Source organism: Salvelinus fontinalis, chromosome 7, assembly GCF_029448725.1.
Source record: "Salvelinus fontinalis isolate EN_2023a chromosome 7, ASM2944872v1, whole genome shotgun sequence".
Taxonomy (NCBI): domain Eukaryota; kingdom Metazoa; phylum Chordata; class Actinopteri; order Salmoniformes; family Salmonidae; genus Salvelinus; species Salvelinus fontinalis.
In genome coordinates this window covers 22,306,516-22,318,839 of record NC_074671.1, presented here as the reverse complement: position 1 = coordinate 22,318,839, position 12,324 = coordinate 22,306,516, and the positions used below count along the sequence as shown (strand labels likewise).

The following is a 12,324-nucleotide window of genomic DNA, read 5'->3' as shown; positions in this document are numbered from 1 at the left end:
CATATACATCTCACTGATTTTAAAGAACGGTTTTGCTTGAGGGTTGGCGCTTCACACACACACTTCAAACACCAATGAATTCATTGTTTTCTGTGTCATTTGGCATGGTAAAAAAGCTCGGCTCCGGTTTTGAATGATCCTGTGCTCTGAACTATGAGTTGAAAGTATAAGTTGTTTTATTATACTTGAGGGAAACAATGGGTTCAGCTGCTTATTGCAAGGAACACTCGTCAGGGGAGTGTTAAACTCAATTACTGTAACCATGCTGAATAGAAAAAAATTGCCAAGAACGAAAATACACCCGGGCGTATCAACCACTGAATAAAAAATGAAAATATATGAATAAAAATCAACATGAAGCGTATCAAATGTTTATTTTTTTCTGGGCAACAAAGGACTATAATACATTGACAGGCATGGGAACTATTGCCAGCACAAGTCTATACAATACAGCTAAAACCGCCTCCAATTTGGACATTGGACATACAAGATATCAGATGGTCCCAAATGCTTAGAATTACTTCGAACATAAAAAAAATAATCAAAAGACAATATCCATTTATTGCTTTTATGGTGCTTCAAGGGAAGAACAAGTGAAACGTATTCTGATTGGCACAACACATAAAAGCTTGTATAAAAACAAGAAAGTAGAAACACAAAACAGTTCTCTTCGGGGTCTCGATTATGCACGTTTCAATTAAAAAACTGAATGGAATAAGGATGATATAGCTAGAGAGAAATGGATGTTTATTTCTATTAAATTTGTTTACTTGCTTCAATGTCGCCTCAACATGCTACAAGAGGGCTGAATTGAAATATCCCAGAGAAAAAATACCCCAAACTTCTGTTTTCTAAGAACCATAAAACCACATGAAGAACTAACCGAATATTTAAACCCACTAAAACAGGAGGCACCAGATAAATAAAAAAGAAGTTTCAACAGACGCACCATATTTACAATTCCCATTAAATTACACATAAATAAATATATACATACATGAACACAGATTCCCTTATATAACCGTGAATCGTGTTGAAATTCAAAGTTCAAGTTGGTCGCTTGGAGTGAGAGTCTACAACTGAAGTCATGACATGGAACTCTGTGGATTTTTTTCAAGTTTATTATTCACAATACTGATAATAATTCATCCTCTTTTAGCTTCTTTTTGTCACATGGCTACAATCGTAAATTGAGAGATATAAGGGTCGCTCGATTTCAGTCCGTTGCAGCTCCTAAAAAGAGGGAGTACATAAAAAGTCATAGATGTGGCAGAGATCTTTCCCTCTCTGGATCTGTTCCTTTGCGCCTTTCAGGATTTTTTTTCTTTTTAATAATTGTGGGGATCTTGCGCATCACTTCCCGTGAATCCAAAGTTGAACGGTATTAAAAACAAACATGTCAAATCATCGCGAGATCAGGAAGTGGCACGTTTACTTGATCAATAGTATTTATATGTATTTATAATATTTATATTGGGCTTTCAGGTGGGAATCACTTTCTGTGCTTCTCGTCTTTGTCTCCGCCTTTAGTGCCGCTGTCTGAGTGACTGTTGTTGTTCAGGTACATTTTGTCCATGGCTTTAATCGCCTCGGTCAGATAGTTCTGGAGAGCGGTGAGGGCCGCGCACATGGCTGGGGTCCCGAATCCGTGAGAAATGAGACTGAAATGGGTCAAGCAACTCTGAATCCCTGGCTCAAGAATAGGTTGTGGTCGAGAATTCCCCAAGGGCGTACGGTCCTGGGAAAGCAGGTCTGTGAATTCTTTGCAGATTTGCCTAAAATGGGGAGACAATATATATGTTAATTACAATCATAATGCCAGTCTGCCCCTAATAAGACGTATAGGCCTATACAAGACATGTTCAAAGATCCTATTAATTTTATATAGTTAGTACTACAACATTAGAATGTGGCCTATCGCATATTTGCTCAAAGGGACGTATAAGTATAGTGTCATACTATGTCTAAATCTTTTAATGCAGTGGGGAAAGGTTGACGTTGGAGTAAAACCAACTATGTCTCAATGCAATCCCAATCACAGCAAACAAAATGGTTGCATATGGATGAATCTGAGGCCTGTTCAATCGACCAATAACAGTAAACTCCATATTGGATAGTCTCAGATAGGCTATTCGTGCACGTGTTTTATTCAATGCTTACGCAACGCGAAAATGTTTGGCATGAATCGAATACAGAGCATGGATATCAAATTCAGTAGACCTAATATTAGTTGAAAGTGTCGAATTCAAGAAGTGTTTGTTCATTGTGCCATTTTGTCGTGTGCATAACATCATCTGATGCCCTATCTGGCTTATTAGAAGGACAAATAATTTGACATTAGTCGATTAATTTGTATCCAATTATTTTTTGTTCAGTTTTAATGTCACATCCATTCAATAGCCTACTATAATGTAACACAAATAATGAGTTCATAAATCAACACTTTAGAAATGCATGTGAAATATATAGGCCCAACTAAAAGCCTACAAAAAAGATATAAAAAACGAATTTATAGAATTGACCACGACCATCCATTTGTGTTTGTAAACACTGTCGATGTAAACACGATAATTACTTTTTTAATTATTTTTTTTACATATGAAATGTGATAATATAGCACTTACTTCGTTGCCAATAACATGTTTTTCCTCTGGACTTGTTCGTTTGGGTCGGAATGCTGACGGTTTGTATATTCAGCTACTGCCTTGGCTGGAAACTCAGTCTCGCATACGTAACCAAAATCTCTGGCAAGATGCACGGCTTCGCCTGAGAAGGAAAGAATGGATTGAGTGTATACTATATTGCTCTAAATTGGACATCAAATATAGACCAATTAACACTTCCATTTAACACATGATTCATCTAATGAACGTCTTCCGCCAAAGAGAAGGCCTTGTCTTTGCTTCAACTTCTAAATCAGTAGGCTATAGGCTAGCCTTGTACCTTATTTTATTTTTGTATTTTTTGTTGTTGTCATTTAGCAGACGCTGTTATCCAGCGAGACATTTGGGTTAAGTGTCTTGCTCAACAGAACATCTACATATTTTTCACCTTGTCGGCCTGGGAATTCGAACCAGCATCCTTTCGATTACTGGCCCAACGCCCATAACCGCTAGGCTACCTGTTATCAATAAGAGTCAGGCCCCCATTCCGTGAGAATAGTTAAATATCAGGGAAGCAATATAAAATGCCATAAGTAGCGTCATGCATATCACCATGTCATTGCTTAGCCATCCCTAAACATTATTGAAAGTCCAGCAGATCATACAACGAAAGCAATTTTAAAAGGCTATATGCAAATCTCGCTCCTACAAACTTTAGCCATGAGAATTATAGGTTCATTCCATTGAGGTCTGCCTTTTTTTGTAGATTTTTTCAAATATTTGGTTTTAATTTCCTGAAACAGTTGGGTTTTTACTGCGGGGCTTCCTGCCATAAGCCTCAACTCCGGAAGAACGCATGCGCCAATTAGCATCAAAGCTCAAGTCCAGTAAACTCGTTTCCATAAAATGGAGCGGATCATAAACAATAACAGCACTTCAGAAAAACGCAGTGTCTCTTCGCTAAATAACCGAGTGTCTTCATATCTCCCCCCCCCCCCCCCCCCCCACACACACACACTTTATCGCAAAGAATCATATATTTCTTCAACCTCATTACCATACAGCACCCAATTTCAATGAAGTACAATGAATATTGCATTCGCTCTACGGCTGTAATGATTAACAGGAACCAATGAACCGTCCCAGGCTTTCACCTTTAAAATCCACAGCTCACCAAATACCACAGCATTGAATAATAAGGTTCAACTTTGCAAGCAAAATGGATTTATTCAATAGCAATGGCATCCTCATAGTGTGCCACAATTACCTGATTTATTATTTAATAGTCTCACAACATATAGATCTTCCATAGGTCACTTCCACTTGAATCACAGAGAAACAGAAAGTGTCCCTGCATGTGTAAATAATAGAAGCCTAATAGCAGTTGCAGTAGCTGTTGGCTAGTAGGCCTACTACTAGTAGTATTACTATAACTATGATTATTACTACTACTAATACTACTATAACTACTACTACTATTACTATAACAATGATTATTACTACTACTACTACTATAACTATGATTATTACTACAACTACTACTACTATTACTATAACAATGATTATTACTACTACTACTATGATTATTACTACGACTACTACTATTATTACTATTACTCCTATTACTCCTATTACTACTACTACTACTATTACCATAACTGTGATTATTACTACGACTACTACTATTATTACTATTACTACTATTACTCCTATTACTACTACTACTACTATTACCATAACTGTGATTATTACTACGACTACTACTACTACTACTAGCCTAAAATAGGCTTTATAATAATGATCATGATAACAAGCCACTATAGGGTTAATAAATCAATCGATCCACCTCTGCCAGAGGTGAAACAGCTCCACACTCACGCTAGACAATAAATAAGCAAATGCCCATAACCCTGCTTCAACAAGGAGCCTAGTTCATCTGGCACAAACTAGGCCAGCCAGGCTAACCGACCCCCACCTCACACTGTAGTAGCCTATTCTAGGACCACTTTCACGAGAGGATTGCACACATGAAGGCTAAATACACAGGCCAATGTTGCGAAAAGCCTTTTAAAAGTATTACCATCATCCTCTCTCTCAAAAACACACATATTTCCTTCATGCATGACTGGTTTGCAAGGTAAAGTCAGTCCAAATTACATGGATGAGCGCATATACTGATTTCGAATGTCGCCCCTGAAACCGTTCAAAGCACCTGCTATCCCGGGAACCGGAACTCAGATCATTTACAACGCAACTTACCTTCGACTAGTGACGTCAGCAGGGTAACGTTTGCGGCTTTGCGTCTACCTGCAGGTAGATTTAATCCGATTTTATCCAATTTCTCTCTGAGGGACCTTCCTCCATTCTTAGACTTGGCCCTGTGACAAGAACAGAAAAATAGGTTGTATGAATAGGCTAATTTGTAAAATGGCATGTATTTTTTTTTTATTACTATCATTGTTACACCCTATCTGATCCAAAAAGGTCTGAATGAATAAGTATGTTATTAATCATATTATTGAATCAAAGAGGTAGCTATCTTGATTTTAAAAATAACAATGCCATAATAGCATCGTCTTCCTTCCATACACTTATATAACACTATCGGTGTCTACAGGCCTATGTGTGTGTCAATATAGGCGATGTATTTTCAAATCACTGAAACTACTTTATTTGAATGCACAGTGTATACCCAAAATACTGGATTTGTGTCTAGGTTGGAATCTATAGACTAAACACTGACGTAGTTTACTGTTGTTGGTGTAGGCCTATTTATGATGTGCGTAAACTAGTCTTACAGGGTTGAGGGTAAGGCCAAAAGGCCTACATTCATTTGTGGGCTACATTGTGAGTGTAAAGTTAATATGGAATTTAACAGTCTGCCTTTTGGGCTGTTTTAAATGCAGGAGGTGTCACGCTTGGTCGATTTTAATTATACCTGGGATAAAGAATGAGGAGCGACATTAAAGTCCGGCTCACCTTCTCAGCACCCCGCCCAGCAGTGACGCGTTGAGGCACTCAGGCGGCGAAAGGCGTCTCTGCACTTCCGCCACCGTGACCTTGTATTTTGATGTGGAGCTGAGCAGAGACAGACGACCCGGAACAGAGCAGAACACCTCGTTGGGGTTTACCACACCGCCAAAAAGACCATCCTTATTTATCGGAATGGCGGAGACGTTGTTGTTCTTGGATAAAGAAACTGGACCTAGGGAAGAAAGAGAACAAGTTCTGTGAATGTTATTCAATGTAGACCGTTAATCAGATGAGATTCATATTAAACGCGGTGTGGGTGTAGAGGCCTACACACAATTAAAACAATTGGCATAGGGTATGACAGGCCAAATAATAATAATAATATTAACACGAATAATAAACATGAATAATGATAATATAGGCCTATTTGTTGTTTTCTTATTAGGCCTACGCACAAAGGCCTAACCATTGCTAAATGTTGTACAATATTGTAGGCCTCGTATAGGCCCAATATTTGTTTAGGGTAGGCTATCTATGCAATTTGAGCTCTGAAACATCTCACGCTTTTGCAGACGTGCGCGCACACATGTTGCAATACATAAAAAACACACACAGCAAGCGAAGAGAAGCCTTTTTTCAAATATCCATGGTCTCCCCAAAAATACAGTCGCGCGTGTGATTTCACTTTGCAGGGGTTACCGTTTTGTGTGCAGTAACCGGAGACAAAGGGACTAGCGCTTTTGGATAGATCACTTGTGACATTAATAGCCCAGGGGAGGCTAATAGAGACGATAGGAGTTAAACGAACTCTTGAGATTACTAATATAAGAGCCAATTATCATGTTGATGCGGAAAGAGCATCTCTCAAGATTTATCCCCCGCGCATCTAATTTGAACTGACAAAAGACTCCACATGGCGAGAGGAGTAACGTTCAACCTGACCATGAAGTAGGCCTAGCACGCCAGAAATGCTCTTATAGAAGTAAACAATCGAATTCACACGCAATTATGCTAGGCCCATATATGATAATGCAACACTGAACGCATTATTCCATAATCAACCGAAGCCAAACACTGATGGAATGAGACTCTATAAATGGTTTAAAGACGTAGCATATTTTTGCAGCCTATAATTTTTTCCACCTTTGATGCAGGATCTGGTATCATCCTGATACTTAATACATAGAGCATTACCAACTGCCATGTTAGATCTGCTCGCGAACGGGCCTATATTTACGATATATAGCGAAAAGATGCGTCAACACATTAAAACCACTAGCCTAAACAGCATAGCCTATATAGGGCATATTCGCATCTGACTAGGCCTACTCTGAAATGCTGACATTGGCATTAATTGATGAAAAGGTGCATGCAGTTAGTTTGATGCACTCGAGCTCACGTAATAAAAAACACTGCGCATTAACCCACTTGGTTCAGTGAGGCGCTGACTACCGCACAAGCTCCGGAGCAGAGTGGTGGTGTGGTGTGCAGCTTGTGGGAACATACATGGCATCTCGAAGGAAATTGCTTACCTTTTTTAATTACAGTCTGATCTGGGATGTGAATTCCTTGATCCTCAACATGCTGCAACACACAGATGCAAAATACACTATTTAATATAGAATACAATGGAATTAATTTTACATGTCATGCTGTTTGCAAAAGATTGGCATGTAAGCCCACAATCCAAATATATATGATGGGTCTGGTATTATTTTCAATGAGGGTGATATTGGCTATAGCTGGTGGGCAGTGCGCGTCATGCATATCAGACTTAAATAATGAAGCTCTGTCGCCCAATAATCGTGACCTCATTCCATCCGCAGAGTGGATACTTACGAATAACTATGAAACCAAATTGTATTCAGAATAAAGTTGGTATTACACGTCGTGCACGCTAATTGGGGATTAGGTATTTGTTTTAGAAAAAAAACAAACGCGTCATTGTACAGGCCTTTACTTATTCGATGTATTCGTATTACCTGCGGAGCGATGGAACTTCATCTAAAACATGGTGCTCATAGTGTGCCTGCATGTGCAAAACTCCCGAGTGGACATTTTATTATTGCTCTCAGCCTCCCGCTCATATCGGGACTTGAGTATTTTCAATGAGCACAATTAAATTAAAGATGAAGGGAGGATATCCAGAATCATGTCCAAAAATGACAGGCAATATTAATCAACAAGCGCGGTTACCATCCATTTTGTGAGAGGGGTTGCAGATCATATTATAGTTCTCAGAGCTTCAGCTTTGATCTGTTTGCTTAGAGCAAGTGTTTATAACACTATGCATCTTTTCAGTGGAGGGAGGGGGTCAACAAAATAATACGGCGAATAAAGTGCAAACACAGCTCGAGAATATAGACTGAACAATCCATGCAAATAGGCTTTTATACAGTGTTTCACTCCAGAGCCTTTTGTAAAATTGTATTTCTGATAGAACATTTACATAAAAAGGGCTCTGTCAATTAAATGCAATGGTTATGGCCATAATCTTTGACCATTTCTGCATTTATAAAATTGCATGCCATGCACTGAGTCATTAAATGTAGGCCGTGACATTTCATACAGAGCTGCCAATTTACAGCAGCAAACACTTAGGCTATAGAAGGCTACGTGTGTAGGCCTAATAATAATTTGAAAATAATAATAAGAAAATAATAACAACAATTATCATAATAATAATAACAACAATAATGTAATAGTAAAAATGTAATAGTAATAATAATATAATTACCAAATAATGCTGAATTACCTGAACATCTTCTAAAGAGTGAGGTATTCCATGGATTGGGATAGAATCTGAGAGTCCGGTATCGATTCCGTGGCCCGACGGCAGCAGCACTTCTCTACGGTACTCCCTACAGAGCTGATGGGGCAAGCCACGGTGCTGGTGCAGCAAACTGCTCTCCTGACTTTGCCTCTGGCCCGGCCAGCCAGGGTGTTGTGGCTGCGGCTGAGCGTGCAGGGAGTTGAGGGAGTAGGGGTCGTTGACGTGCGAGTATGGGTCCTGAGACTGGGGGTAGATTGGCTGGTAGGGCGGAGGAAAGTACGGTGGCTGGAAGTCGGAGTTTGGGGTATGGGAGAGTGGAGGGGCGCTATATGGAGACTGGCCCACGCCTCCCAGCTGAGGTAGCCTGGCTGTCCCATTGCTGGTACCGTCGTGACGATCCTGCAGGAAAAAAGAATCGGAGAAATTAAACCTATACACCAACCCTCCATTTTACCCGTTTTCACCGGGGCTTTTATGGACTGTCACCTACCATAATTGAATGTCTATTCAAAGTCGTTGGTTGAAATAAAATCAACAGCATTTATCTGTTGAACGCAGCAATAATAGCCTAATAATTATAATAATAATAATGCTAACAATAATAACAGTGATAATTACTGTAGGCTAATAACACACCCGTAGGCCTATTTCATAATTTTCAGGGGGAAAATGATTACAGTTGAAATATTTAGATAGGCCTACTGAAATGAAATGTGAGAGCAATCTTGCATTCTTTTTTGTATGATAGTTTAGCAAAACTATTTGACTAAAAAAGGCAATAATCGGAGTCTGATTGCTGCACGAAGTAGGCTATAACTCAGTCTTTGCCACCGAGTCCAACTTACCATCGCGGAAAAGCTGTGCACTAACATCTGCGAAGATTTTCGAGCGATTCAAAAGAGAATTTTCAGAAGAAAAACGTTGATAAAACAACGAAAATTTACGAGCAAACAAAATAATGCCAGCAACAACACTATTGAAAGATCACGGAGCCCAATGTTCAGATAAGCACCACCGAAGAACGATAATCCATCAGAATTTGGTTAAATTCCCACTGCCCTTCATTCGATTCTAAAATGCAATGTTTGGTCTTGCGGATTTATGTTTAAAGTTTCTTGTATCCCTGTTCCGTCTTCTGTCTCTATCACTGTGCTGTTCCCTCGACTGAGCTCATATTAGCAAAGAGCTGCTTCTTTCCTTGGACTCCTAATAGCAGATATTCATGACTATTAATATTACACGAATTCTTAATAAGGGAAGAATGGTCGGAAATCGAGCGTGAAGCGAGGAAGCAACTCAAGGCAGAGTCTGCACTAAATGACGTCCATTGAATGAGGAATCAGTATATCTATCTAATCAGAGATGGGGAGAGAAAGAGGGAGTGAGTGAGGAGGGGAGAGAGAGAGGGAGACAAAAAGAGGGACATTCTCTTGCGTCTGACGAATCAGAGAGAGGGGGGAACATTTTAAAAGGTTCGAAGGCAAGCACAACTGAAAGAAAGACAGAATGAAGGGGGGACCAGAGATAGAGGAAGAGCCATGGAAGGAAACAATGTGCACCTCTGATTCGTGTGAAAATCCAGCAAACGCTGAGGGCATCTCGGCTGGCACATTTTTACTGTTCAGAGGGCGGTTGTCTGCTCGCCATGTCCCTTTGTTTTTCACTTCAGTTTGCGACGCCTCGCTTTCCATGGCCCTTCCCGAGTCTCTCGAATGAATTAATCCACGGTTATTTGAATTCAAACTACGCCAGCCGAGCTAACTTTCACTCCGAGCAAATATATTCAAAAGTTATTATAGGGATACGCAAGCTTAAGACATCCACTTTCCACTTCTAACCTATTTGCACGAGACCATTTTGACAAAACAGCAAAAGAATAACCATTATGAAAACACGGTTAACGCTGATTTCGATAAAAACAGAAACAGGTCTATTAGCCTAACCGTAAACTTAACTTGAATGAGAGAATTACAAATTCAAACACGGGCAGTGAAATCCAGCCCAGCGTTTCTCCCCTGCTCTTTGCATGCGTATTCTCCAAACGCGGTTAAAACAGGTTCAACTGGCTGCGCCACTCCTAAACAACTCCCTGATATGACTGCCAAACTTTCCATTCTATAATAACAATCACACAGCGTGTGCAGTGCACACACACCACTAAGGGCTCGAAATGCACCGATTTATTTGATAAGTAAGGGATAGGCATCCTATTATTTAAACACATTATTTTAAACATACTTATTTTTCGATGATACAGTAAACACATGCATTTTGGGTATGTCTCCCTAAGTACGTTCTCTTACATTTTATGTACATTTAGCATGTTTCAGCAGTGAGTTTTGATAAATCCTATTTTATACAATTACGTTTTAAATTATATAAATATATATATATATTTTCCTATGGGTTTGCCATGTATTACTTTAATTTATTGATGTGAAAATGTATTATTACTATTACTTTATTTGCACTGTTAATATTGAAACTGTGTAAAATGTATTTTTCTACACAATTAAAACTTGCATTACTCCGTATCAAAATAGCAAAATATCTAACATATGAAATAAACCAGTATGCATCTGTATATCCTTCAATGAATTAAATATGTTCCCAGACAACTGTCAAAACAATTGGAGATTTGACAAAATGAAAATAAAGCAGTATACCCCATTAATTACATGAAAACAGCAATAAATCAAATATGAGCCTCTTACCTCGCAATCTTCATATTTTATATTATCAGTTAATTTCCAAAGCATTTTCATGGGTTGTAGTGGGTATTGAGAGCGCCTTTCCTTGTTTTACACAGTGAATTGTGCTCTAGCTGAAACTATTTTAGTTGAGCTTGGCTGTCTGCGCTCTGAGATCTCCCTCTAATGGTGAAAGTAAAAGGCTCGCGCACCACTGTAATAACATTCGCATTCCCTCATTAACATATCAACAGCCGCTTGATTCCCATCTGCCCAACACCAATGGACAACACAGGTAACAACACTGGAGCGAGATTCCACATGTATTTACTTCTCCCACATTCAATGAGAATATACAGAAGGAATTGAGCGTACATTTTATAAGCATTCTCTATGACAAAAAGGCAACAACACACCCTGCACCTGGGGGTGTGAACGTTCATTTGATGGCTATGATAAAAACAAATAATTGGATAATACATGTTATGTATTCATTTGCTTCCTTTGTCGTGCATATTCGTTTTAGGAAACGTGGTTTCATAAAAACAACTGTTTATGTAACAGCTTCATAAAAACAAGTTCCATCATCTCACACCCTATATGGGCCTATGGTATAATCTGTCTGTGCTTACATTTTAGGATGGTTAACTTGCTCTGAAGAGCGTGCCACACGCAAATACTCTATCTAGTGCTCTCTTCATACTTTGTTGCCAAACTGATGTTCGTAAAACTGTTGTTTTAGACGTATTGAGAGTTGAGACCATGAAAGGCTATTCTGTCACTGTCATGCAAAATAAGAAACACTCTAAAGTAGGTATACAGCTCCACTGACGACATGTAAGAGCGACGTTTTTGGAATGTAAATAATTAACACAACAACATAGCTTGTTTAATGTGAATGAGGGTCTGAAGTATTTGGGCGGGTCAAGAACCAGGTCGCCAACTCCTAGGCGTTGGCCTCTCCTAGTTCAGATTTACATTTTTGGTGGGGTACCTTTACAACCGGTTGTTATTAATGAGAGGGCCCATGAATCTAGATCACAATGACAACTATCAGCGGGGTAAAGGTGCCTTAAAAAATAAATCGTGGGGTGTGTGGGTCTGTATGTGTTTCTATATGCTGCTGTGTGGATTTTAGAGGTTGTGTGCTTTTGGAGAGTGAAACCAAATAGCTCAATCTTACCATGGCTTGGATTGTTTCACCGACTCCAGTTTCACCGCGTTAGAAAGTTCTGTTTTACAATCGACATGAAATGATTCTTTAAAAATCAATTGCATTAGGCCA

The 12,324-nt window shown here is 39.2% G+C and overlaps 1 protein-coding gene across 4 annotated transcripts; it reads right to left on the bottom strand.

Annotated features, from left to right (window-relative positions):
- Positions 1–357: 357 nt before the first annotated feature.
- On the bottom strand, positions 358–11,376 carry tfap2a (transcription factor AP-2 alpha). Of its 4 annotated transcripts, none has more exons than XM_055928714.1 (7): positions 11,064–11,376; positions 8,314–8,748; positions 7,109–7,160; positions 5,583–5,808; positions 4,863–4,981; positions 2,625–2,766; positions 358–1,775 (listed from the first exon to the last, which is right to left on the bottom strand). In XM_055928714.1, exons 1-7 carry the CDS (start codon positions 11,112–11,114, stop codon positions 1,493–1,495), a joined length of 1,308 nt encoding a protein of 435 aa, XP_055784689.1. In that variant the 5' UTR covers positions 11,115–11,376; the 3' UTR covers positions 358–1,492. The 4 variants fall into 4 exon arrangements, with proteins under 4 accessions (XP_055784689.1, XP_055784690.1, XP_055784692.1 ...); XM_055928715.1 differs by having other exon boundaries at positions 8,332–8,748; XM_055928717.1 differs by lacking the exon at positions 11,064–11,376 and adding an exon at positions 9,195–9,802.
- Positions 11,377–12,324: the final 948 nt, after the last annotated feature.